General features: G+C 37.9%; 4 protein-coding genes and 1 pseudogene across 5 annotated transcripts in view; all 5 read right to left on the bottom strand.

The window, feature by feature from the left end:
- Nucleotides 1–1,612: 1,612 nt before the first annotated feature.
- Nucleotides 1,613–4,001, bottom strand: LOC112854687 (olfactory receptor 6C74-like). Its single transcript, XM_025918248.2, has one exon. The coding sequence runs from the start codon at nt 3,708–3,710 to the stop codon at nt 2,748–2,750; it is 963 nt and encodes a 320-aa protein (XP_025774033.1). The 5' UTR covers nt 3,711–4,001; the 3' UTR covers nt 1,613–2,747.
- Nucleotides 4,002–4,102: 101 nt separating this feature from the next.
- Nucleotides 4,103–27,518, bottom strand: LOC112854685 (olfactory receptor 6C74-like). The gene is made up of 4 exons (XM_025918246.2): nt 27,467–27,518; nt 27,320–27,374; nt 14,459–15,445; nt 4,103–5,157 (listed from the first exon to the last, which is right to left on the bottom strand). Exons 3-4 carry the CDS (start codon nt 15,418–15,420, stop codon nt 5,091–5,093), a joined length of 1,029 nt encoding a protein of 342 aa, XP_025774031.2. The 5' UTR covers nt 15,421–15,445; nt 27,320–27,374; nt 27,467–27,518; the 3' UTR covers nt 4,103–5,090.
- On the bottom strand, nt 15,410–22,261 carry LOC147576048 (thymocyte nuclear protein 1 pseudogene; annotated as a pseudogene). Its single transcript, XR_015241699.1, has 2 exons — nt 17,402–22,261; nt 15,410–15,445 (listed from the first exon to the last, which is right to left on the bottom strand). The product of XR_015241699.1 is annotated as a thymocyte nuclear protein 1 pseudogene (transcript).
- The window catches only part of OR13A1 (olfactory receptor family 13 subfamily A member 1), a 28,308-nt gene continuing 15,834 nt past the window's right edge, over nt 15,410–27,883 (bottom strand). The window contains exons 4-7 of the mRNA XM_086680299.1: nt 27,467–27,669; nt 27,320–27,374; nt 17,402–17,481; nt 15,410–15,445 (exon numbers count right to left, since the gene is read on the bottom strand). The gene's annotated coding sequence lies outside the window, so the exon portion shown is untranslated. The remainder of the gene's footprint in view (nt 15,446–17,401; nt 17,482–27,319; nt 27,375–27,466; nt 27,670–27,883) is intronic.
- Nucleotides 22,514–27,313, bottom strand: LOC112854686 (olfactory receptor 6C74-like). Its single transcript, XM_086680298.1, has one exon. It carries the CDS (start codon nt 25,812–25,814, stop codon nt 24,777–24,779), a length of 1,038 nt encoding a protein of 345 aa, XP_086536424.1. The 5' UTR covers nt 25,815–27,313; the 3' UTR covers nt 22,514–24,776.

Below are 27,883 nucleotides of genomic sequence, written 5' to 3'. Positions count from 1 at the left end.
AGACAAATATCATATAACTTCACTCATATGAGGACTTTAAGACACAGAACAGATGAACACAAGGGACGAGAAGCAAAAACAATATAAAAACAGGAAGGGGGACAAAACATAAAAGACTCTTAAATATGGAGAACAGAGGGTTACTAGAGGGGTTGTGGGCATTAAGGAATGGGTTAGGGGCATTAAGGAATCTACTCCTGAAATCACTGTTGCACTATATGCTAACTAATTTGGATGTAAATTAAAAAATGAAATATAATTAAAAAAAGAAAATGTTGTATATGTATTCAATGGAATACTACTCAGCAGTCAAAAAGAATGAAATCTTGTCATTTGCAACAACATGGATGGAACTGGAGGGTATTATGCTAAGTGAAATAAGTCAGAGAAAGACATGTATCATATGATTTCATTCATATGGGGAATTTGAGAAACTTAGCAGATGACCATAGGGGAAAGGAAGGAAAAATAAGATAAAAACAGAGAAGGAGGCAAACCATAAGAGACTCTTAAATACAGAGAACTGAGGGTCGATGGGTTTGGGGGTTTGGGAGATGTGGGATAAATGGGGTGATGGGTATTAAGGAGGGCATTTGTTGGGATGAGCACTGGGTGATATATGTAAGTGATGAATCACTGGGTTCTACTCCTGAAGCCAAGACTATGCTGTGTGTTAACTAACTTGAGAATAAAATATAATAATAAAAAGCAGACAAAATAATTACCTTAATCTTTTTATTTTTTAAGTTTGTATTTTTATTCCAGTTAGTTAATATACAGTGTAATACTAGTTTCAGGTGTACAATTTCATGATTCAACACTTACATGCATCACCCAGTGCTCATCACAAGGGCACTTCTTAATTCCCTTCACCTATTTAACTCATCCCTCCACCCACCTCCCCTCTGGTAACCATCTGTTTGTTCTCTATAGTTAAGAGTCTGTTTCTTGTCTTTTTTTTTTTGTCCTATGCTCATTTGTTTTGCTTCTTAAAATATACATATGAGTGAAATCATATGGTATTTGTCTTTGTGACTGATTTACTATGCTTAGCATAATACTCTCTAGCTCCATCCATGTCATTACAAATGGCAAAATTATATTCTCTTTATGGCAGAGTAATATTCCACATACATGCATGCCACATCTTCTTTATTCATTCATCAGTTGATGGACATTTGGGCTCTTCCCATAATTTGGCTTGGCTATTACTCATAATGCTGCAACAAACACTGAGGTGCATGTATCCTTTCAAATTAATATTTTTGTATTGTGGGGGTAAAAACTTAGTAGTGCAATTGCTGGATTGTTCTATTTTTAACTTTTTGAGGAACTTCCATACTGTTTTCCAGAGTGGCTGCACCAGTTTTCTTTCCTACCAACATTGTAAGGGGGTTCCACTTTCGTAACATCCTTGCCAAGGCTGTTGTTTCTTGTGTTGTTAATATTTTTAGAGATGGTTCTTATGAAGAAATAGGAGACACATTCTAGCTGGAAAATAAGTGCTAAAGGTACACAAAGTTTAAAGATTGAGATGATGGAAATATTGGTTTTAAAATAGGTTATCAATCAGAACAAAACCTTATCATTGACAACACAAGTCAGCCAAGGGGAAAAAAGGCTTAATTTGTTTATTTTCATCAGTAATGTGAAGAAGATAGGCAAATAACTTAGATTACACCAACTTAGACTTTGGAAGAAATTACAGAAATATGAAACATGTGCTCCCTTATACTAAGACACAAACATTCTGTGGTAACAGCTTTTATATAGGAACAAATCATAAGTATTCATGCATCTGAGGGGCTGATTATGAATAAATAATTTAGGCAAATAGCAGCATTGGTCAGCTGTGACATGCTGTGGTTATTCCCTATCCTTACAGAATGTTCTAAGACTGAGAACAATTCTGTTCCTCTCCAGCATGAGAATGATGCCTATGTATGTAGCTAAGCTAAAGGCCAAGGACAGCATTTAAGAGCACACCTGATGCAAACCATATATATTCCAAGGTAATGGGTGCTATGACCATTATTTCCTTGGGCTAAGGATGAAGGGAATGTAGACCCAAGCATTGGTACTATTTCTGTCATTTTCTTCATAACCACAACCTAATATACAAGCATCTATCATTTTAGCTATCTAAATGCCTTTGGTAAATATTTATTAATTCTGTTGAATCATGTTCATGGCTAGATAGAAATGAAATAAAAAGAGTATAAATCACTAAATTTTAGAAATTTCAAGCACATGGTTTATATCAGAGATAAGAATCAAAATTCAGTAAAGGATCTTGCAATTAATCGATTGTCATCAATATGTGGAATATTTAGGGACAGTAGGGTGGTTCAGTTGGTTAAGTGTCTGACTCTTGATTTTGGCTCAGGTCATGATCTCACAGTCATGGGATCCAGCCACACATTGGGCCTCCATGTGGGGTTTGGACCCTGTCAGGATTCTCTCTCCTTCCCTCTCTCTCTCTCTGAGCTTCCCTGCCCCCCATCTTTCTCTCTCAAATTACAGAAATAAACATTTTCAAAACATATATGTGGGATATTTAGGGAGAGATAGTTTTGCACATCCAAGTAAAATGTGGCCTAGAAAATAGATTTCTGTTTTGCTAGGGATGTACAAAGGGGAAGTGACATCTGCCAGAGACGCAGCACTACAACCCAATGGATGTCACATTGGTGAGAATGAAGACGATGATTCTCTGAAGACTTCCATGCCAAGGCCATATAATTTTTTTATCTTGATATTTTCATTCTGCACATTGTCTCCCTCAGAGCCTGGTGGACCTGCTTGTTCCGCAGAGTGTAGATGACAGGATTCAACAGCGGGGTCACCACTGTGTTCACAAGGGCGGCCTCCCTGTTGGAGTCCAGCTTGTTCATTTGCTTTGGTTTCACGTATATAAAGACACAGCTGCCGTATATCATGGAGAGGACAATGAGGTGAGACGAGCAGGTGGAAAAAGCTTTCTGTCGCTCCTTGGCTGATGGGAGTCGCACAATTGTGACTACTATGTTGCTGTATGCGATGACGGTTATGATAAGGGATGTCAAAAGGATCAACGAAGCAAGGACAAAGACCAACATTTCAACAGACCTTGTATCAGAACAGGAGAGATGAATCAGGGCACCAAGGTCACAGAAGAAGTGGGGAATGACATGGGGGCCACAGAAGGATAACTGGGAAACCTTTACTACCAGACTAGTGATGAGAGTGAAGGCCAAAACACAGCAGGCAGTGACCAAGAGGAAGCAAGTCTTGAGGTTCATGATGGTTGGGTAATGCAGAGGCTTGCAAATGGCCATGTACCGATCCACAGACATCACTGCTATGAGGAGGAAACCTGCTGCTCCCAGATAGACAAACACAAAGGCTTGTATGAAACAGGCAAGAAAGGAAATGGTTTGCCGGCCTAAAAGAAAGATGACCAGCAACTTAGGAATAACAGCACTTATGAAACAACACTCAAAGAAGGAGAAAGTGCTGAGGAAAAAGTACATAGGTGTCTGGAGCCGGGAGTCAGCACAGGTGATGGTGACTATGACAGCATTGCCTGTAATGGATGCCAGGTAGGCCAGCAGGTGCACCAGGAAGAGGACCTTTCCCAGGTGTTGGATGGCAGGAAACCCCTCCAAGGTGAATTCTTGGACGGTGGTCCCGTTCCCCATTTCCATGGGCATCTCTTTCCACAGCATCATCCCTGCTGGTCTTAACCCAAAATCAGCAACCACAAGCTTTTAGAGGAGCATGCTTAAGGTATTTGCCTATCCAAGAAGATGGCTAGACTGATGGCTAAGTAGTTTAGTCAATTGGTTCTTGAATCAGATGGACCTGAATTCAATACTAGTTCAACAGTGTGTTCTAACCCCTGAGATGGGTCATCTTTGGAAAGTTAGCTAACCTTGTGAACTTCATTTTCACCCTCAGCAAAATGAAACTGATAAGATCTACCTGTTCATGTTCTTGTGAGAATTAAAGCGTGTAACTCACTTGACATATGATGCTAATGTTTCCTGTTGCTCCTCAAGTCTAACTGTAATGCTATGATCTTTAATATAATGCTTAAATATAGCATCAGCCGTAGGCAAGGTTATTGACATTTTTGTAGTTATATATTTTATTGTTTTTAATGATATTATCAGTTTGTAAGTAAACATAAGAGTAATGTTAGTAACATTCCCTTTGAATATCCCTTTTAATAATGCAACACATTCTGTTGTCCAAGCTGTCATCATCATCATCTGTTGAGGATCCATGCTTGTTCTGTGTTGGGTCATTGAAATTCAGTATTTCTATGACTCTTCACAATAACCATGAACCCCTTATTTTATAGAAGCAGAAACTGAGGTTTAGAGAGTTCCAGAGAACTTGGGTCACATAGCTGGGACTTTAGCCAGAATACCTGACTCCAGAGTACCTGCTGTTTCCAAATGCGGTGACAAAATATTTTAAAATGGGAGTAAATTTATTGTTGATGATTTCTTAACCTTAAGTGAAAGATTAGCTTCATAGCTTACTTGTTTCTACCCTTAGTTATAATCACTGATGAGTTACTGGCCTGTGGAATGACACAGGGCTTAGAGAGCATCTACTTTAGCTCAAGAATTTTATAGAAGAAACTAGAGACCAGAGACATTGGGTGCTGCTCAACAACAGGACATGAACTGTAAGTCCAGAATTGACCACCCACCCCTTGGGTTCATGCTGGCCTGTGAGGGCGGTGGGACTGACAGTAGGTCACAGGATTAACCTACTTAAGAGGATATTCTGGGAACCTGGCACACATACACTGACTCTTCCATGAAACTCAGTGAACATTCTTCTCTCTTCAGTCCTCTCAATCAATGACTTTTCTTAAGATGGTGTTTGGCTCTAGTATCTCAAAAATAGGCTAAACACTGGGAGTGTGGAATGTGTCACTCTCACTAACCCACTGTGGGCCAGATCCCCTAAAGTGCTGCTTGTGAAACCCAAGTGCTTACCCCCAGCCTGAAGGAGCTTCTGCTTCTGTTCCAGTTGTCCCCAGTAAGTCCACAAATCACCACGGTCCCTGAGGCCAGTCACACATAGGAGTCACCTCATGGCAGGCAGGACTTCCTCCTCTTGCAACTATTATCTTCCAAGAAATGGAGAGCTTGCTGTGGGCTGAGAGGAAAGGAGAGAAGTAAATGCATTTATCATAGCCTGTTGTCCTACAGTAGGGTGAATATGCATCCCATGTTGCCAGTGTCTGGCTGACAAAGCCCTCTTTCTATAGCCCAAAATGTTTCATACCACAGCAAGGCTACATGGCAGCCTTGACCACTGAAACCCCAGAAAGGAGCAGCTGGAGTAAAACAACCACATTTCACTACCGCCAATTCTGGGCTAGAGCTGGAATCTCAGACTTAGGGTTCTTCTCCCAAGTGGGTAAAAGTCCGCCTAACATGCAACATTGTGGTCTACCTCATTCACCGGCTTCTTATAGGTTTATCCCTGGGTCCTGAGACAAGGTCCTTCTGCCATAGTGCTCCACTGTCACTGGTGCACCTGCTCCAAGATACCTTGTACTCCACTATGCTCCTCCATCATATCTTCACCTTTCCATATAGAGAAGCATCCTTGTTTTACTGCATTGACAATGAGAATCTGCTGACATGCAAGTCTGAGGCTCTCTGATATTTTTTATACAAGACTGGTCACCAAACAGGATGGACCCAGCCAGTGAGCAGAGAGTGCAGCCCCCTAATTTTACTAGATGATGAAGACACAGGGGCAGAAAGTAAAGGCACGGCTGGTGTCCTGGGGGCAGCTAATTGGTCACTGTTGAGAACAAGTTACTAGGGCAACCCTTATTTATCTTATTTATCTTCTCATTATTTATGGTGACACTGATTCCCAGATGTCCACACTGTTCTCTGCCAAGAGTTTTCAAGAAAACTATATGACAATTTCCCAAGGGTTTCTAAAATCCCAAGCTGAATGTTGCTACTAATTTGAGGTACAAGTCCAGAGTACAATTTTCTACATGTGGTGTATGCCAGAGCATACACCCTGGCTTTCATCAGTCTTTTGGGAAGATACTGGTGAAGTCCACCTTTCTTGGTCAATCATTCTTCATGCTTCTACCAATGTTATGATTCTTTTCATTGCATATTTTCATCTAAAAGATACCTTAATTTTGTTCCACAATCTCCTTGAAAAGGAAAGCACACACTTCTTCCTCTTCGGGGAAGAAAAGGAATACTTGGTGATTTCTATAAAATCTCTAGCCTGGCAGGACCCTCTCTCTTTGAAAGTATCTGGGAAGTGGATCCTCAGATTCTTTCTAGATGGAATGGAGGAAGAGATGTGAGCCTTAGGGTGGAGAAGCTGTATCCATAGCAACGATTGGCTTGAAAAACTGCTTCCTCTCCTCGGTACCTCAGCTAGGCTGCAGTGGCAGGAGTGATCCATTTTTCCGTGGCCTTGGCTTCCCATTGAAATACAGAGAAGTGGACTACACTCCCAAATGTATTTGCAGGCAACCCTGGGGTATATGGTAGCTGTATGGAAATTTGTTCTGCTTGAATCTTCCCTCATAAGTATTGAACTTACAAGGTCAAGACAAATATTACAGAAACTTTCCCGAGTTTCATGTGGGTTCCACCTTCCCACTAATAGACAAAATCGTTTTTATAACATCTCTCCATCAACACACTTTGCTTTCAATCCAGGCCAAACCTGGACTCCATGGTAATATTCCTGGTTGGAAGTTAGGAAAAATAAAGAATATGGGAGATGAGTTACAGAAGCCGGAGCAAAGCGAGACTATACATTTTAATGCTCAGATAAAGGATCCTTTGCATGGGGTATTAATTTTATTCAGTGCCATATTCATGGTGCAGAAATACCTTACACCTGGGGAGCACTAATGCCAACATGACAGTGGGAGGGTGGGAGGAGAGGGTCTCCATGTGGTTTGATGGAAAGGTTTAGAAAGGGGACACTCAAAGAAATGAGCTGAACTAACTACACTTTGTATCTAGCATAAGGGGTGGTGAACTGACACCAACAAATATTTCAAATTGTTCCACTTTTCTGGATAGTGCCTTCATGGCTCTCCAATACCAGTATTTCTTCATGTTTTTTGATGCAGTCTCAATGCAATATTTTTGCTTTTTTTACCTTGCCTCAGCAACATTTCTAGAAAGAAATTGCTATGGCCTATGTCAAAGAGGTAACTGCCTGTATTCTCCTCTAGGATTTAATGGTTTCCTGTCCCACGTTTAGATCATTCATCCATTTTGAATTTATCTTTTTGTATGGTGAAAGAAGGCGGTGCAGTTTCATCCTGTCGCATGTTGCTGTCCAGTTTTCCCAAACACCATTTGTTGAAGAGACTGTCTTTTTTCCATTGGCTATTCTTTCCTGCTTTGCCAAAGATTAATGGACCACGTAGTTGTGGCTCAGTTCTGCATTTTCCATTCTGTTCCATTGATCTATGTGTCTATTTTTGCTCTATTACCATATTGTTTTGATTACTACAGCTTTGTAATATAACCTGAAATCCAGAATCATGATGCCCCCATCTTTACTTTTCCTTTTCAAGGTTGCTGTGGCTATTATGGTTCCATACAAATTTTAGGATTGTTTGTACTAGCTCTATGAAAAATACTGTTGGTAATATCATATGGATTACATTAAATGTGTAGATTCCTATAGGTAATATAGACATTTTAACAATATTTGTTTTTCCGATCCATGAGCATGAATGTCTTTCCATTTCTCTGTGTCCTTTCAGTTTTCTTCATCAGTGTTTTATAGTTTTCAGAGTACAGGTCTTTCACTTCTTTGGTTGGTTTATTCTTCAGTATCTTATTGCTTTTGTTGCATTGGTAATGGAATTGATTTCTTAATTTCTCTTTCCCCTGCTTCATTATTGGTGTCTAGATATGCCACAGATTTCTATACTTTGATTTTGTATCCTGCAATGTTACTGAATTTGTAAGTCAGTTCTAGCAATTTTTTGTTGGTGTCTTACAGGTTTTCTCTATAGAGTATCATGTCACCTGCAAATAGTGAAACTTTGTCTTCTTCCTTGCCAATATGGGGGCCATTATTTCTTTTTGTTGCCTGATTGCTGAGGCTAGGATTTCCAGTACAATGTTAAAGAACAGCAGTGAAAGAGGACATCGCTGTCTTATTCTTGATCATAGAGGAAAAGCTCTCAGTTTTTCCCCATTGAGGTTCATATTAGCTGTGGGTTTTTCATATTTGGCCTTAAAATGTTGACGTATGTTCCCTCTTACCCTACTTTGTTGAGGGTTTTTATTATGAATGGATGTTGTACTTTGTCAAATGCTTTTTCTGCATCTATTGAGAGGATCGGATGGTTCTTATCCTTTCTTTTATTAATATTGTATATCACATTGATTTGCAAATATTGAACCACCCTTGCAGCCCCAGAATAAATCCCACTTGATTGTGGTAAATGATTCTTTTAATGTATTGTTGGATTCAATTTGCTATTATTTTATTTAGAATTTTTGTTTTTGTTTTGTTTTGTTTTAAATATAATTTATTACCAAATTGGCTCACATACAACACCCAGTGCTCATCCCAACAAGTGCCCTCCTCGATGCCCATCACCCATTTTCCCCTTTCCTCCCACACCCATCAACCCTCAGTTTGTTCTCCGTATTTAAAAGTCTCTCATGGTTTGCCTCCCTCCCTCTCTGTTTGTAACTATTTTTCCCCCTACCCTTCCCCCATGGTCTTCTGTTAAGTTTCTCAAGATCCACATATGAGTGAAAACATATGATATCTGTCTTTCATTATTTAGAATTTTTGAATCCACGTTCATCAGGGACATTGGCCTGTATTTCTCCTTTTTAGTGGAATCGTTGTCTGGGTTTGGTGTCAAGATAATGCTGGCCTGATAGAATGAGTTTGGAAGTTTTCCTTCTATTTCTATTTTTGGAACAGTTTGAGAAGAATAGGTGTTAATTCTTCCTTAAAAGTTTGTTAAAATTCACCCGTGAAGACATCTGGCCCTGGAATTTTTTGTTGGGAGACTTTTTTTTATAACTGATTCAAATTCTTTGCTGGTTATCAGTCTGTTCAAGTTTTCTATTTCTGCCTGCTTCAGTTTGGGGTGTTTATATGTTTCTAAAAATTTATCCATATCTTCCAGATTGTCCAATTTATTGGAATATAATATTTTGTAATACTGTCTTCTTTTTTGTTGTTCTAAAAAATGTGATTTATTTTATTTTTAAATGTTTATTTATTTTCAGAGAAAGTGCATGCTCATGAGCAGGGGAGGGGCAGAGGAAGAGAGAGAATCCCAAGCAGGCTTCACACTGTCAGTGCGCAACCTGATGTAGGGCTCTATCTCATGAACCATGAGATCATGATCTGAGCCAAAATCAAGTGTTGGACGTTTAACTGACTGAGCACTCCCATAATATTCTCTTCTGGATGTTTATATTTCTGTGGTGTTGGTTTTTATTGCTCCTCTCTCATGTGTGATTTTATTTATTTGGGTACTTTCTCTTTTCTTTTTGATAAGTCTGGCTGAAGGTTTATCAATTGTACTAATTTTTTCAGGGAACCAGCTCCTAGTTTCACTGATGTGTTCTACTCTTTTGGGGGCTTTTCTATATCATTTACTTCTCCTGTAATCTTTATCTCCCTGCTTTTGCTGGCTTTAGGTTTCATTTGTTGTTCTTTTTCTAGTTCCTTTAGGTGTAAGATTTGGCTGTTTATTTGAGATTTTTCTTGACTCTTGAGTTAGGCCTGTATTGCCATATAATTTCCTCTTGGAATTGCTTTTGCTGCATCCCAAAAGTTTTGGACCACTGTGCTTTCATTGTAATTTGTTTCCATATATACTTTTTAAATTTCTTTTTAAATTTCCTGGTTGACCCATTCATTCTTTAGTAGCATGTTCTTGAACCCCCATGTATTTGTGGGGTTTCCAAACTTTTTCTTGTGGTTGACTCCAAGTTTTGTAGTATTGTGCTCAGAAAAAAAATGCGTGGTATGATTTCAATCTTTTTGTGTTTGTTGAAGTCTGATTTGCTACCACTGTGTGATCTATTCTGGAGAATGTCCCATTTGCACCTAGTCTCTTTGTATTTGTTGAGGCCTTACTTGTGACCTAATATGTGATGGATTCTGGAGACTATCCCATTTGCACCGAAAAGAATGTGTATTCTGCTGTTGTAGGATGGAATGTTGTGAATATTTCTAAGTCCATCTGGTCAGTGTATCATTCAGAGCCATTTTTTCCTTGTTTATTTTCTGTTTAGATGATCTGTACATTGATGTAAGGGTGGTGTTAAAGCCCCTTACTATTACTGTATTATTACCAATGAGTTATTTTATGGTTGTTATTGTTTTATATATTTGGGTGTCTCCATGTTGGGTGCATGAATAGTTACAACTTTTATATCTCATTGTTGGATTGTCCCCTTTGTTATGATATGGTGCCCTTTTTCATCTCTTGCTAGTCTTTGTTTTAAAGTCTATTTTGTCGATATAAGTATTGCTACTCAGGCTTTCCTTTGATTTATATGCATGATAAAGGGTTCTCCATCCCCTCACTTTCAATATGCAGGTGCCTTTAAGTCTAAAATGAGTCTCTTCTAGGCAGCATATAGGTGGGTCTTGCTTTTTGATCCATTCTGGCTCCCTATGTCTTTTGGTTAGAGAATTTAGTCCAATACAGAGTAATTATTGATAGATATGTATTTAGTGACATTTTATTACTTGATTTGTCATTGCTGTTGGAGATTCTTTCTCGTCTTTGTCACTTTTGGTGTTTCTTTACACTCAAAGAGTCCCCTTTAATATTCCTTGCAGGGCTGGTTTAGTGGTCACGAACTCCTTTAGTCTTTGTTTGTCTAAGAAACTCTTCATCTCTCTTTCTATTCTGAATGATAGCCTTACTGGATAAAGCATTCTTGACTGCATATTTTTCCCATGCAGTACTATAAATACATCATGCCACTCCCTTCCAGTTGCCAAGTTTCTATTGAGAAATCTACAGCTAGCCTTATGAGTCTTCCCTTGTAAGTTAAGGACTTCTTTTGTCTTGCTGCTTTTAGGATTTTTTTTAATTGCTGTATTTTGCAAATTTAACCACAATACATCTTGGTGTTGGCCTACTTTTGTTTATTTTGATGGGAACTTTCTGTGCCTCCTGGATTTGGATATCTGTTTCTTTCCCCAGATTAGGGAGATATTCAGCTATTATTTCCTCAATTTTCTGCCCCCCTTTCTCTCTCTTCTTCTTCTGGTACTCCTATAATATGAATGTTATTGTGTTTGATGAAGTTGCTGAGTTCCCTAAGTCTATTCTCATATTCTATAATTTTTTACTTCTCTATTTTGTTCAGCTTATTTTCCATTATTTTGTCTTCTATATCACTAACTCATTCCTCTGTTTTTTCCAGCATACTGTTCATTGCATCAAGCCTGTTTCCAATCTCAGGTTTTGCATTCTTCATTTCTGACTGATTCTTTTTTAACAGTGTGAATTTAAGGTGGTGGGCAAGTGAATCTAATTAGTGTAAAGGGTGGATTGAAGAAGACACTGCTAGGCCCCACCCATATTACCTTGGATTCAACTTGACAGGCAGCCTATAGGTTGTTTACTATAAATTCCTGCAAACTCTGTCAGTGCACTATTTTTGGCCCTGGGAGCACATTTTTCTGTGCATAAGACAAGCCAGAAGGGCTAGCGAAAGAACACTCCCACAAGCAATCCTCAATGGATGATGGGTTGCAGAATTGTTATATACATACCCCATCTTCTTTTCTTCTGGGTTTGAATAATTCATAAGAATGTATTATACTGCTACACAGAATTCCACAGTGAGATTGGGCTCCAATTTCCCAGAAGGGTAACTGGCTTGGTAATACACAATTCTTTTTACTATAGCACTTTCCCTCCTCCCTACTGGTCATTCATGGAATAAACTCTCCAGTAAACTACTTGTCTTCAAATTCTTGCTTCTGGGTCTGCTTCTGGAGTAACTCAAACCAAAACATTGAATTTTTTTCAACTCCCTAGTTTATTTCTCCTGAAATTGACACCTTCTCTGCAAATTGTATACCTACTAATACTAAGAAGTTTCCTCTGTGAATCAATCCTTCAATTTTCATGGGCTGTCATATGAGAAACATCTTTAACAAAGTAATACTTTTCATTCTAAAATAACTGGTTTCAAGGAGTTCATTAAGGACTTTCTGTTCCACCGAGGTGAAATAACCCTTTCCCCCCCAGGTCTTCCCTCTTTAAATTAGAATACCCTGGACATAACACAACAAAGAATGATAGAAAGATTCTGAAAAATAGAAAGAAGATAGTAGATGGCCTAGGGACCTTGGGACTTGAGGAATGATATGGCAGTCGTTTCCCTGGGTTTCTTTATTGCCTTTCTTTTTTTTTAAATTTTTTATATTAAATATAATTTATTGTCAAATTGGTTTCTATACAACACCCAGTGCTCATCCCAACAGGTGCCCTCCTCAATGACCATCACCCACTTTCCCCTCTCCCCCACCCTCCATCAACCCTCAGTTTGTTCTCAGTATTTAAGAGTCTCTTATGGTTTTCCTCCTTCCCTCTCTGTAACTTTTCCCCTGTCCCCTCCTCCGTAGTCTTCTGTTAAGTTTCTCAGGATCCACATACTGAGATACCTCATTGCCTTTCATATATCCCAGACAGGGTGCTTCAGAAGCCTCCAACTCAGAACCGACAGATTCTTTTAAATAGTTAAAAAAAAAACAAAACTTTTCCCCCTAACCCAAACTTGGAGAAGAATGCCCTAATAACAGAATTTTTATCAATACTAACCCTACTCCATCCAAATACCAACAGAAAAACCATACCTCTTCTAGTGGCTTCATCTGAGTCGAGCAAGGAGTATCTTCCCTGCTCATTCATGATAAAAAACAAAAATAAACTCATAATAAGCTAGGAGTACACGGTAACTACCTCAACTTAATAAATAGCATCTACAAAAATACCTAGAGGCTCATCTCCTACACTAGTCTGGTTCATGAGGTCAGGCTATGAAAATTGGAAGAGGTGGCTATTTTATCTAATGCACAGAAACCAAAAGCAGAGAATTCTCAGGAGTTCCCTGCCTTTAGATTAGGTTCAGAAATTATATTCTTCTTTGGAGAAAGGAGGGACATAGACACAACAGTCCTTGGAAGACCATAACCCCCAGGACAGTTTATAATCAGACCATTCCCAGACATAAAAATCTAAATCACTCAACATTCTTTGAAGGTCTAAAGTTCTTCCTAATCAGAATATGCCTTAAATATAAGGAATTCTCAAATCAAGCAGGAAAGGAATATACACAATCAAATCAGACACAGTAAAAATCAAATGCACACCATGTACATGTCGTGTCAGATGTGACAGGTACTACTTCCCATTAGGGCCAATTGTCTTCAGTGGGGAGGGAGCCACCTACTCCAAGAAGCTACAAACACAATAACTGACCCAATTTTAATCCATTTTTAAATTATCAATGCATTCATTTCCCTTTTAAACTTTCCTAATTATCAGTTCTGTTACTTTGCTGCATAAAATGTTGACCATAATTTAGCTTAACCTGAAAGATGGTGGCAGCTCCCACACCTAAAATCACACTGGGAGAAAATATCTCTTACATGTGGGGAGAGAATCTGGTAGTGGGATCACCTATTTTTCAGTAACCTACTGGGACCAAGGCTTGGCAATATCAATTACAGGGGGAAAGTTGAACAAATTAAAAAGTTTTGCCTTTTATTTATGTTTCAAGAAAGAATTAAAGACAATTTTATTGGTTACATTTGATACACTAGAAGATGACAATGTCAAAGTGCCTAACCACCTCTAGGTTACCCTAAGCTACTTATGCCTCTAAAACCAATTGACCCAAAGAAAGAACCAGCTTACTGCTGGTTCATTTACATAAAAGATACAATTAATGAAATACCATTAATTTTCATTAGGCTATTATATGACTTTATGTAATTTTCAGGAACAATTTGTTTCTAAAATTTCAAACCATGAATACATAAAATGGTAATGTTTTCTATGTTTTCTTAGGTATCAGAAAACTCAAGCATAAGAATGTACCAGCAATTATTATTATTATTATTTTATTGACAACTTTTTAAATTCTTAGCTTAAAAAAATTATATTATATGATTTATGTATACTAGGTTCTCCACAGAGAACCTAGTTGTTTGAATTGAATTCATAAAAGACCACTGAGTAGAAAATCAAGATATCCTTCAGCATAATATAGAGAACTAAGATGAATTTTCAAATAGTGAAAAGTATTGCATTGCAAAGTAAGATAGTACCCATCTAGATGAAATTAGCATATGCTAGATCACTATATGTAGAGATTCTATAGGAAAGATTTCTGCAATAATGGGAAATTGAACTAGAAGACCAAGAAGATCCACTTACCCTCCAAAGCTCTGTTTCTGCAACCTCACCCTGGACAGAGCATCCCTCAGAGCCTGGTGGACCTGCTTGTTCCGCAGAGTGTAGATGACAGGGTTCAACAGTGGAGTCACCACTGTGTTCACAAGGGCAGCCGCCCTGTTGGAGTCCAGCCTATTTGTTTGCTTTGGTTTCACGTATATAAAGACACAGCTGCCGTACATCAGAGAGAGGACGATGAGGTGAGAGGAGCAGGTGGAGAAAGCTTTCTGTCGTTCCTTGGCTGATGGAAGTCGCACAATTGTGACCGCTATATTGCTGTATGCAATGATGGTTAAAATGAGAGATATCAGAATGACAAGCAGAGCAAGGAAGAGGACATATATTTCAACAGACCCAGTGTCAGAACAAGAGAGATGAATCAGGGAGCCGAGGTCACAAAAGAAATGAGAGATGACATTGGGGCCACAGAAGGATAACTGAGAAACCTTGAGCACCAGACCAGTGATCAAGATTAAGGACAAAGCATTGCAGAAGAAAGCCAGAAGGAAACTAACCCTCAGGTTCATGATGGCCGGGTAGTGCAGAGGTTTGCAAATGGCCAGGTATCGATCCAAGGACATCACAGCCATCAGGAAAAAAATTATTGACCCAAAAAACAGAAAAGAAAAGGCTTGTGTGAGACAAGAAGTAAAGGAAATTGTTTGCCTTCCTGAAAGAAAGATGGACAGCAGTTTAGGAATAACTGTGGTAATAAAACAGCATTCAGAGAAGGAGAAAGTGCTGAGTAAAATATACATTGGTGTCTGGAGGCGATGGTCAGCCCAAGTGATAATGATGATCACCATATTTCCTGTGATAGAGGCCAGATATGCCAGCAGATGCATCAGGAAGAAGATGTTCCCCAGGTACTGGATGGCAGGAAACCCTTCCAGAATGAATTCTTGGATTGTTGTCTCATTCCTCACCTCCATGTTTATCTCCATTTCTCTGTCATCAACTCTGTTGGATCTGTTAAACAGAAAACACTATCATCAAGTGATTCCTATCATCAAAGAATAAAAAATTTAAATCATGGCCACTATTAAAAAAATAACTACTACTTGCAGCTACAACTCTGAATGAGGGCTTATTTTGTATCATTTAAATGCTGTATTATAAAAGATTTTGAACTTTTTCTATTATTAAATTGTAAAAATTGAAGGCTTATTGTTTATTTTTGAAAATAAATTTTAATGTGCAACTTTACTTTTTTGGCAAATATTTTAATATTTTATTTATTTTTAAGACAGAGAGAGACAGAGCATGAGTGGGGATAGGGCAGAGAGAGATGGAGACACAGAATCTGAAGCAGGATCCAGACTCTGAGCTATCAGCACAGAGCCCAACATGGGGCTTGAACTCAAACTGTGAGATCATGACCTGAGCCGAAGTCGGATGCTCAACCGACTGATCCACCCAGGCTCCCCGGAAAATATTTTTAATAAGTCCATAAGGTAAAGAATGCAAATTGAAAATTATTGTTTACACATAATGTATAAAACTAACAGATAACAATGAAGATTATCATCCCACAAAGAATATTTTTATGGGGTCACAGTTTTAATTTCTATACTTCAGGTATAATATGCAATATATGAAGCTGTCCTATGTACTGACTTCAGTCCTCTGGAAATAGAAACTGTGGGGGGGGGGCACCTGGGTGGCTCAGTCGGTTTAGCATCCAATTCTTGATCTGGGTTCAGTTCACGATCTCACAGTTCATAAGTTCCAGCCCCACATCAGGTTCTGCACTGATGGTGTGGAGCCTGCTTGGGATTCTGTCTCTCTTTATCTCTGCCCCTCTCCCACTTGTGCACACTCTATAAATACATACATACATACGTACAAGAAAAAGAAAGAAAGAAAAGAAAAGAAAAGAAAAGAAAAGAAAAGAAAAGAAAAGAAAAGAAAAGAAAAGAAAAAGAAATTGGCAAGGAGATCGTTTTCCTATTAGCATGTTCCAAACCAGTTATTTTCCTGACCTGAAGTTTGTTCAGCCTGAGTTCTTTACCCAAGACCTTAAGAGAAAGCAAGAGAGTGTTATGCTAAGTGAAATAAGTCCTACAGAGAAAGACAGATACCGTATGTTTTCACTCTTATGTGGATCCTGAGAGACTTAACAGAAGACCATGGGGGAGAGGAAGGGAAAAAAAAAGTTAGAGAGGGTGGGAGGCAAACCATAAGAGACTCTTAAAAACTGAGAATAAACTGAGGGTTGATGGGGGGTGGGAGGGAGGGGAAAGTGGGTGATAGGCACTGAGGAGGGCACCTGTTGGGATGAGCACTGGGTGTGGTATGGAAACCAATTTGACAATAAATTTCATATTCAAAAAAAGAGTAAGGAGGAAACCTAGTTTATCACAATATCTCATAACTACCCAGTCTTTGGGTTTAAGAGAAACCACGTCTAAAGGTTGGGGGCTACAGGCATGGTTACATGACTTGGTTGTTCAGAATCAATGAATAAACATTTAATGGGTGAGTCAGTTTCCCTCTCACTCTACCCACCTGACAGAAAAATTCTTCCTTCTGCTCTTAGTCATAAATTACCCTTCAATATTGTTTTCTGGGAATATTTTTGTTACACCAGAAGATTTTGGTGTGATGGAATTACACCTGTATCCCCTTTGCAATCACTAGAGGAACATTGTTTTGTTTTGCTTTGTTTTGTTAATGCCAGTGTGTACCTAGAAGCCAGATGAATTGATATGTAATCTTTGGGGAACGAATCTGGGCATCCATTGGAAATCAGTGCTCTAGTGAGTAAGTCACCATAATTAAATTGTACTTTACTTAATTCTTTGATTTAGCTAAACCTATTACAGTAACTATGCATGACCCGCAATGCAAACTTAAACATAACAAGTCTCTGCTTTAAATATGTGACCTGTTAGGTTGCAAGTATCCTCATAGTCAAGTACTCACCAAGAAGCAGCTTACAGGAAACAGTTTCTTTGACAATATGCTTCTCTTTTCTTCCGACAAGCCAGGAATTTTCTCCTAGGCTAATGGAACGCAGGGTGGGGAAGAACACTCTTAAATGAGACGTACTTTTCCTTGAACTATTGAAGAAATCAATAAATGCCTTATGTCTTAAATTAATAGGAAATGATTAAGGCTGATTTTTTTTTTCATGGAAGACAGAGATTTCTAAACTCTGGAGGATTGACAGTCATAGTTTTCCCCTATAGCAACTGGACTGATAAATCCTAGATCAAGACAATAGAAAGTATCACAAATATGCACCAGAATTTGCTGATGCAACCATTTAAAATTCCTGAACATATTTATATCCAGTCTATGGCATACGATGACCCAGTCCATCATAAACATCAAATTTGGTCAGTTATGCATCCATACCACAAGAAAGTCAGGAAGAAGAGACAACAAAGGTCACTTTCCTTTGGACTTGTTAGTCACTTTCCCATCAACCAGTTGCTCCCCACCTTTCAGAGTAGCTGAGGATCATTGCAGTCATAAATGAGAATACATTCAAATGCCCTGATGATATATTTACTACAGGATTATTTACCATCCCCAATGAGACACACAGGGTCCAAAAGGACAAACCTCTGGAACACTGAGAATTCATTTAGAGGAGTATGAAAAAAGGAAGCAGGAACTAAAATCATAAGAGTCCCAGAGGACATTTAATTGTCCATATTTGGAAATGAGAAATTTCAGCAGAAATATAACATAATTGCCATTTCACTGCATATGGTAACATACAACTGTCATTACCAATAGCCCACACAATTCTTTGTACAAGTCTTCAAAGGTATATTTTCCATGAGTGGTCTAGAGTGGTAAAATTTACAAAATCCCGAATTACATATGTCAAGAAAGACAAGCTTAAATTTTTACAATTGTCTTTGCTTGTTTCCCTTTTTAACTTGGTATTTTATTGAATGAGGTATAATTTACATTCTGTAAAATGAACAAATTTTAATTGTACAGGTTGATAATTTTCTAAGTATATAAATAGCCATGTAACCACTGTTCAAATCAAACTATAAAACAGTGCCCTCCTTAATACCATCACCCATTTAGCCCATCCCCTGTCCACCTCCCCTCCAGCAACCCTCAGTTTGATCTCTATAATTAAGAGTCATTCTTATGGTTTGCCTCTCTTTTTTCTCTCTCCATATATTCATCTGTTTTGTTTCTTAATTCCACATATGAGTGAGATCATATGATATTTGTCTTTCTCTAACTGACATATTTCACTTAGCATAATACACACTGGCTTCATCCACATAACTGCAAATGGCAAGGTTTCATTCTTTTTTACGGCTAATATTCCACTGTATATATATATACCGTATCTTCTTTATCTGTTCATCAGTCTATGGACATGTGGGCTTTTTCCATAATTTGGCCACTGTTGATAATGATACTATAAACATCAGGGTGCATGTATCCCTTTGGATAAATATTTTTGTATCATTTGGGTAAATACCTAGTAGTGCAATTTCCATGTACACATGAAAATAATGTGTATCTTCAGGTGCTAAATATAACAATCTACAATTATCAATTAAGTGCACTTAGTTGATAGTCATGCAAATCTCTGTGTACTGATTTTTTTGTCTGTTTGTTGTATTAATTACTGAAATAATGATGTTAAAACCTCTATATTTGTGGATCTTTTTACTTTAGTTCTTCCAACTTTTCTTTCATGAATTTTAAGCTCTATCATTATGTAAATATACATATAAAATTATGTCTTCCTGGTGATTTCATTTCTTTATCATTATAAATTTACCTCTTAATCTCTGAAAATACACTGTGAAGTCTATTTTTTTAATATATATTACTATGGTCACACAAGCTTTCTTTTGCTTGATGTTTCTTGGAATTTCTTACTGTATATATTTAAACGTTATTCTTATAACCAGCACATTGTAAGGTCTTCCTTTTTACCCAATGTAGTTCTCTCTCTCTCTCTCTCTCTCTCTCTCTCTGTCCCCTTTTTTAATTGGAGTGCTTAGTCCATTTACATGTAATGTCATTATTATAAGGTTAGATATAACTCTACCATCTTTTTATTTTTGAGAGAGAGAGAGAGAGAGAGAGAGAGAGAGGAGAGGGGTAGAGGGAGAGGGAGAAACAGAATCTTAAGCAGGCTCCACACCCAGCATTGAGCCTGATGCAGGGCTTGATCTCATGACCATGAGATCATGACCTGAGACAAAATCTAGAATCAGTCACTTAACTGGCTGAGCCACCCAGGTGCCCTAACTACCATCTTGATGTTTCCTTTTATTTGTCCCCTGCTATATATTTCATATTCTTCTTTCCTATTTTCTTTTGAATTCACCATGCATTTTTAATATTGCATTACAATCAGCTCTATTATCTTTTAAACAGCTTTAAGTGATCATTGATATAAATGGACATATTTAAAGTGTATAATTTGATACATTTTGGCATGTTATTTTTTTAATGTTTTGGGTTTTTATTCAAATTCCAGTTAGTTAACATATAGTGTAATATTAGTTTCAGGAGTAGAAATTAGTGATTCATCACATACATACAACACCCAGTGCTCATCACAACAGTGCTCTCCTTAATCTCCATCACCCATTTAGCCCATTCCCCACCTATAACAACCCTCAGTTTGTTCTCTGTAGTTAAGAGTCTCTTTTATGGTTTGCCTAAGAGAGCCATATTGTTTTAAGGGCTTCGTGATGGGTTTTGAGTTCAGTCAGGGTAATGAAATGCTTTATCGCTGGAACAAATTGTACATCTACCCTGGATCATTTGGGATTGTCTTCTTTTCTGGATGGGTCATAATTTCTGGATTGTTTTTCTCAAACTGTGTGTGGTCTGGGTAAGCCTTCTTCATAAGCTTCACAAATTCTGTGATATCTGGCTCTTTGCAGTTGCTATGGTAGAAGGTTTCTCCCCCCCCCCCCCCCCCCCCCCCAGCTTCATGGCTTGAAGGAAGTTCCAGGCCTGTCCTGGTAGTTTTGAAACACCATCCCAGTATGCTGTCTGCTTGGACTGTGCTTTAAGATGCTCAGTACTTAAGTTTACAGCTACACCTTTCTCTGGTTGGCTGTCTGGCTCTGACTTTCATCAGCCAGTAACTGTTTAGATACCTCCCACATTTTTTAAGGGCTGATCTTCCTAGGGCTGAAGTTACCTACTTTAGCTGATGTCTCTGCTAGTTTCTTCACCTTAATATGTTTCCGTGCTGGCCTCTTATTGTCTGGCCCAGCAGGCTCAGCAGCCCAGCCAGCCTTTTCCAGGGACTTGGCATGGCATTTTCACATGTTTAAATACTGGTGAAATCACCACCATAATGAATATAATGAAGATATACATCAATCCAAGTTTCCTACTGCCCCATTGTGATAATTCCATTTTATCTCTTCTGTTGGCTTCTTAGCTATAACTTTTTACTTTTATTTCAGTGGTTGGTTTAGTGTTTACAGTATACATCTTTAACTTATCATTATTTACCTCCAAGTGATAGTTTTACCACTTCACATATGAGAAACTTATAATAGTATATTTCTATTTCTACCCCCTCAGCTTTTATGATATTATTGTCATATATTTTCCTTCCACGTATGTTATGAACTCCACACTGCATTGTTACTATTTTTGTGGAGTCTATTATCTTTCAGACATTTAAATAATTAAAATAAATACCTTAAATACCTACCATATAGTTACTATTTCCAGTGCTCTTCATTCTTTTTCATAGCTCTGCATATTTTCATCTGGTGTAATTTTCTTTCTCTTGGAAGGACTGACTTTATTAGCTATTATTCTGTAGGCTTGCTAGTGATTAATCCTTTTATCTTTTGTAAGCCTTCATTTTTGACAGTTTTACAGGTATCAAATTCTAGGTTGGCAGATTTTTATTCACAGTCCTTCAAAGGTGCCTATATCACTGCATTCTCATTTACTTCTCTCCAAAGAGAATTTTATGTCATCTTTATCTTTGTTCCGCAGTATGAAACATGTAATTTTTCCTTTTGGCTGTTTTTAAGATTTTTTCTTTATCACTGGTTTTGAGCAATGTATTATGCATTTTGGTGTGGATTTTTTTATGTTTCTAGTGATTGGGTTTTGCTGAGACCTTTGGTTCTGTTTTCAGAAAATTTGGAAAATTTTGGCCATCGTGTCCTTAAATCTTTTTTTGTCATCCCTCTCCACATATAAACTTCTGTTTCAGAAATCTAATTATATGCTCGTTGGAATGCCTGAATTTGTCCCATATTTCACTGCTGCTCTTATCATTTTAGTTGGATTATTTTTTCTTTGTGTGTGTGTTTTTAAGTTTCTATATCTTCAAATATGCTAATTTTTCATCTGGCATGTCTAATATTCTGCTCATCTCATCTATTAAAACTATTCAGTAAAATTTTGAATCAAAGAAGTGCAATTTTCTTTTTTAAAGCCACTTTATTCCATTATGATTAACATACAGAAAGCTGTGCACATTTTCTTTATTCATTCATCCATCAATGGACACATCAATGGACACTTGGCTATAATAAATAACGCTGCAGTGAACATGGGAGTGCAGATATCTCCTCAATATCTTCATTTCGACTCCTTTGGAGATATATCCAGAAGTAGTATCATTGGATTATACAATAGTTTTCTTACATATTTTTAAATTTTCAACCATTTTTTATTCAAGTATAATTATCATGCAGTGTTATATTCATTTCAGGTGTACAATATAGTGATTCAACAATTCTATACATAACTCAGTGCTCATCATGAAAGTGTACTCTTAATTCCCTTCATTTATTTCACACATTCCCCCCCACCCCCCCCTTCCTGCCACCTCCTGTCCAGCAATCACCAGTTTGTTCTCTATTTAAGGGTCTGGTTTTTTGTTTGTCTCTCTTTTTTTGTTCACTTATTTCTTAAATTCCACATATAAGTTAATTATATGGTATCTGTCTTTCTCTGAATGACTCATTTCGCTTAGCACAATGTCCCCTAAATCATCCATGTTGTTGCAAATGGCAATATTTCATTTTTTGTGCCTGTGTATTATTCCATTGTGTGTGTGTGTGTGTGTGTGTGTGTGTGTGTGTGTGTGTGTGTATGCACCAAAGCTTCTTTATCCACTTATCTATGGATGGACACTTAGGTAGCTTCCTATTTTTAATTCTTGAGGAAACTCCATATTATTTTCCACAGTGATTGCACCAGTTTAAATTCTCATCAACAGTGTACAAAGGTTCCCCTATCTCCACATGCTCACCAATACTTCTTTTCCTTTCACTTTTTTATGATAGCCATTCTAACCTAGCTTAGGTGTGAGATAATATCTCATTGTGATTTTGATTTGTATTTCTCTGATGATTAATGATGTTGAACATCTTTTCATATACCTATTGGTTATCTATATGTCTTCTTTGGAAAAAATGTGTATTCAGGTCCTTTGCCAATTATTTTGAGTTGTGTTTTTTTAATCATTGATTTGTATGAGTTCTTTATATATTTTGAATTAGCTGCATGTGGCCCCAGATTTGGCCTTGACTCCTGTCACTAGCTTGCACCACTGGGCTCACCTTCAGCTAGGCCCCCAAGCTGCATACTGCAGCCCAACTGCCATCACCAGCCTCCACTGACATGTTCATTCCTATGGGGAGACCTTTATGCCAATAACTGTACCATTAATTGGCCATTCTGGGAAAAATCATTGACAATGTGATGCTTTGAGCAAAGGGAATATACCAAATGTCATAAAAAGAGATAAGCCGACACAAAAAAATACTTGGAAATTTTTATATGTGCATAGGGTGAACAAAAATGTGTTGTGTTAATTGAGTAGTCTATTCTTCAAATTCATTCGTAATTGTATGCCAGAAATCTTCATAACACAGTCAATTATTATCCCTGAAACCACAGAATAATGTGGTCAGAGCAAAGCATGATAGCCAACTATGCCAAGCAAACACCAGCTCCAGGACTTTTCTTACTGTGTCTTGTGTCCAAATCTATCTTTTCCTACCAAAATCTTGAATAACTAAATTATAGTTGTAATTCTTCATTAAAATATCTCATCACTTGCACAGCATAGGAAACCATCAACAAAACCAAAAGGTAACCTACTGAATGAGAGAAGATATTTGCATATGACATATCCAATGAGGGGCTAATATCCAAAATATATTTAAAAACTTAACACCCAAAAAAGCCCAAAAAATAACCTGATTTTAAAATGGGCAGAGGACCTGAACTGACATTTTCCCAAAGAAGACATACACATGGCCAACAAACACATTAAAGATGTCATGCGTGAACTTAACACTAAAAAAAATTAAAACAAACAAAAACATCTCATCATTTTCTCTTTTCTACGCTCAAATTGTATTTCTATTACAGTGTGTCTTTGTGTCATGTTTGGTATCAGTAGTGTCATTTCACACTCGTACTAATAATGGACACCCAGAGATTATCACATCAAAGCTCTCATTTCACAAAGAAAGATACTTGCTTATAGATTTACTTAGAAAGACTCTACAGTCACAATCAGACTCCTTTCCACCTTTGATTAGATTCCCCCCAATTCCTTTTCTGTAGTAGGGAAACAATCTTAACCACTCAATTCCTTGTTCCAGAAATCATAATGCTTCTCTCTCTCTGGTACTCCATCATCGGGCCTTTAGTACTGAAATCAGTACTAGCAGATGAGCATAACCAAAGGAAACTTCCAATTTCAATTAGAGACATTTATATGTCTTCATTATAGCGTAAACTAGAATTGTAAAGATTTATATTCTATTTATATACAGACAATGCACAATTGAAAACAATTGCATTGAGTCATTTCAAGTAATGCTATTAATACCATGACAGTTATGTACATGTGTCCTTCAAAAATCAATATAGTGACCATGTTACATCTATCCTTGAACCAACTTGATATTCTTAATTCTTGTGAATTTCATTTTCCATCCCTATGTACTTACCACAAGTAGATACATGAAACCACACCTTCTCAACTTTGAGATTTCACATGCATCAAACAGAATCATGGATATGAGACTCCTCATTAAAATTTGTTGAATCCTATCGAGTTAAAACTCGTGAACAGAAGATCACAGAACAGGAAGATAATTTCATTTCGATATGAACAAGAATGTTAGAGCTTTCAAGTAGTGGAGTACATTGGATTATAAGATAAATTGGCCCTTATTCTAAGAATAAACAAGCAGAAACTTTAAAAACACAGTTGCAAGGCTATGTAAGAGATTCCAGAAATAGGATGGAGATTGCATTAGATTGAGAAGAGGCATTCTCCCTCTGACAGTCTATGGTTCTATTTCTGCAATCTAACCCTGGACAGAGCATCCCTCAGAGCCTGATGGACCTGCTTGTTCCGCAGAGTGTAGATGACAGGGTTCAGCAGCGGAGTCACCACCGTGTTCACAAGGGCAGCCTCCCTGTTAGAGTCCAGCCTGTTTGTTTGCTTTGGTTTCACGTATATAAAGACACAGCTGCCATACATCAGAGAGAGGACAATGAGGTGAGAGGAGCAGGTGGAGAAAGCTTTCTGTCGCTCCTTGGCTGACGGAAGTCGCACAACTGTGACTACTATGTTGCTGTATGCAATGATGGTTATGATAAGGGATGTCAAAAGGATAAACAAAGCAAGGATAAAGGCCAACATTTCAGTAGATCTGGTGTCAGAACAAGAGAGATGAATCAGTGGCCCAAAATCACAAAAGAAGTGAGGGATGACATGGGAGCCACAGAAGGATGACTGGGAAAGCATTATAATTGGAACCACCATGAGGACAAATCCCAAAGATAAGCAGGCAGTGACCAGAAGGAAACACATCCTTGGGTTCATGATGGTTGAGTAATACAGAGGTTTGCAAATGGCCAGGTACCTATCTAGGGATAATACCGCCATAAGGAAGAAAACAGTTGTTCCCAGGAAAAGAAAGACAAAGGCTTGTGTGAAGCAAGCCACAAAAGAAATTGATTGCCTCCCTGACAGAAAGATGGCCAACAATTTAGGAATAACAGTGGTTACAAAACAGCATTCAAAAAAGGAGAAACTGCGGAGGAAGAAGTACATGGGTGTCTGGAGGCGATGGTCAGTCCAGGTAATGGTGATTATGAGTGTATTTCCCATGATGGAGGCCAGGTATGCCAGCAGATGTACCAGGAAGAGAACCTTTCCAAGGTTCTGGACAGCAGGAAAGCCCTCCAGAGTGAATTCCTGAACTTCTGTCCAGTTTCGTGTATCCCCTATCACTGACTTTTCCATTTCTTCAACTCTCTGAGCTATTTTGTAGAATATCATGACTGAAGAATTAAGAACTTTGTGAAACATATAAAACAGTGTCATCAAATGGATGAAGGGGAGTGGGAGATACAGGTTTCCAGTTATGGAATGAATAAGTCACAGGGATGAAAGGTATAACATAGGGAATACAGTCAATGATATTGCGATAGTGTTGTATGATGACAGATGGTAGTTACACTTGTGGTAAACATAGCATAACATATAGAGTTGTTGAATCACTATATTGTATACCTGAAATTAATGTAACATTGTGTGTCAACTATAATTTTTTTCAAATTTAAGAAATGGGAAAAAACTAATAAAAAATAAAATAGTATAAGCGTGGTGACTGGATTTTTTAATTATTTTAAATATTATATTTTATGTCTAGTTTTTATACTTTATTAAGTAAAAATAAATTATTTTATCTTGAATATATTTATGTTAAATGATAAAAAAAAAAGAACTGTGCACATGGTTACAAGTTTTCATAAAGGATAACGTAATTTTAAGAGTGTTAGCCATTTTTTCTGTACTCTATTGCCAAGCAGGAAAAAAAAACCCTTCTTTTACTTTTATATCTGATCATGCAACATATTATTGGTAAGATACCACTGATATCATCAATATCATCAAAGGGTGAATATTGCAAAAGGAAAACTGTAGCCTTAGGGGAAAAAAACTTACAGTCATGAGTAGGTCATCCCACAAAAAATTATTCCCCCATGATGTCCTTAGGATTTTTTATCCATATTTGATGTCATAACATTACTTATAGGAAAACTTCCTATGGTCCCAGATGCAGCCCTCTAAAGTGAGAGTACTAGAGTATCAGATGGACTTTAATTATACTGTGGGAGATAGAAGCCAGGTCATTTTCCTACAGAGCTTGAGACCAGTAAGAAAGGAGAGTTTTCCCTTCCTCCTGTGCTAGGTGGTCAGTCTAAGGGAGAATCTCTATCTTCTGACCCTTTTAGTACATGCTTTTAGAGATACTAGCCTGAGGACAGAAAGAGAAATTACATGCCTTGACTCTGGCAATTATTTTCTGATTCATTGTCTCTTCTACTGTCTACCTAAATAAAATACTCCATTACCCTTTAAATCCATAAACTTCTCTATGTGAGGCTTTGTCGTTCTGGTCAACTAGTGTTCATCTCAGATTTCTGAACTAGTTCTGATTTAGCCAAACCCCATTATTTTAAGTATAGTAAATCAGCTTGAAGAGGAACGGATTCTGCTTCAATTTACAATAAATTTAATGGCAAAATAACTCAATCACACTAAGGCCATGAACTTACCCAGATGCAACTCACAGTAAGCAGAACTTGGTCTCCCTCTCCTCATTCTTCCAGCAAACAAAAATATTGGTCTAGGAACTTAGAAGTGTGTGTGTGTGTGTGTGTGTGTGTGTGTGAGAGAGAGAGAGAGAGAGAGAGAGAGAGAGAGAAAGAAAGAGAGAAAGAGAAACATTTGCATTTGAAATGACCCTAATTTGTCCTAGAGAAAAGTCCAAAATGTGCATCACATTGACTAAGTATGCTTCTTCATACAAAATCAGAACTTACCAAAACTGGGGTAAACCAAAGGGAAAGCTCCATGGCAATCTTGCCTGATGAAATCCTGGGAAAGAAAGGAGAGTATATACATATAGTCCTCAGTGTTCTACTGGAATCTGGGAATGAGTTAATTTGGAATTCCAAAAAGCTTCATACCTTCCTTGCAGGCCCCAGGTTCCCCAAACTCGCATTCTGCTCCTACATCAGCCACCACCAGCAGGAGACCCTGCTTGCTGGGCAAATGCTCTGGGGCATGGTGGAAGACATTAGCCTCCTCACTCAAACTGGTCTCTTGTACACAGTATTCTTCTTAAATGAATTCCAGGGCAGGTAAAATGCATTTCTGCTTCCTGACCTCTCTAGGTTGAGAAGAACACACATGTCATTGGAAGCCGAGATGAAAATGAATTTAATTTTCACCATCATATTTTTAGCAATGGACTCTCTTAACACCAATCAGGATCAACCAGGGCCAGGGGGCGGGCCCCAGACATGCTAGGCCTCGTTAGAAGACAGAACAAAGCTATTTAGAGGTCAATGTCCCTCTAGGATCCCTATGGCTACTAATTGGGC

Source organism: Puma concolor, chromosome D2 (assembly GCF_028749965.1).
Source record: "Puma concolor isolate L17-30 chromosome D2, mPumCon1.1.hap2, whole genome shotgun sequence".
Lineage (NCBI taxonomy): Eukaryota > Metazoa > Chordata > Mammalia > Carnivora > Felidae > Puma > Puma concolor.
Note: the sequence above shows the minus strand (reverse complement) of the source record. Positions and strands in the feature narration are given on the sequence as shown.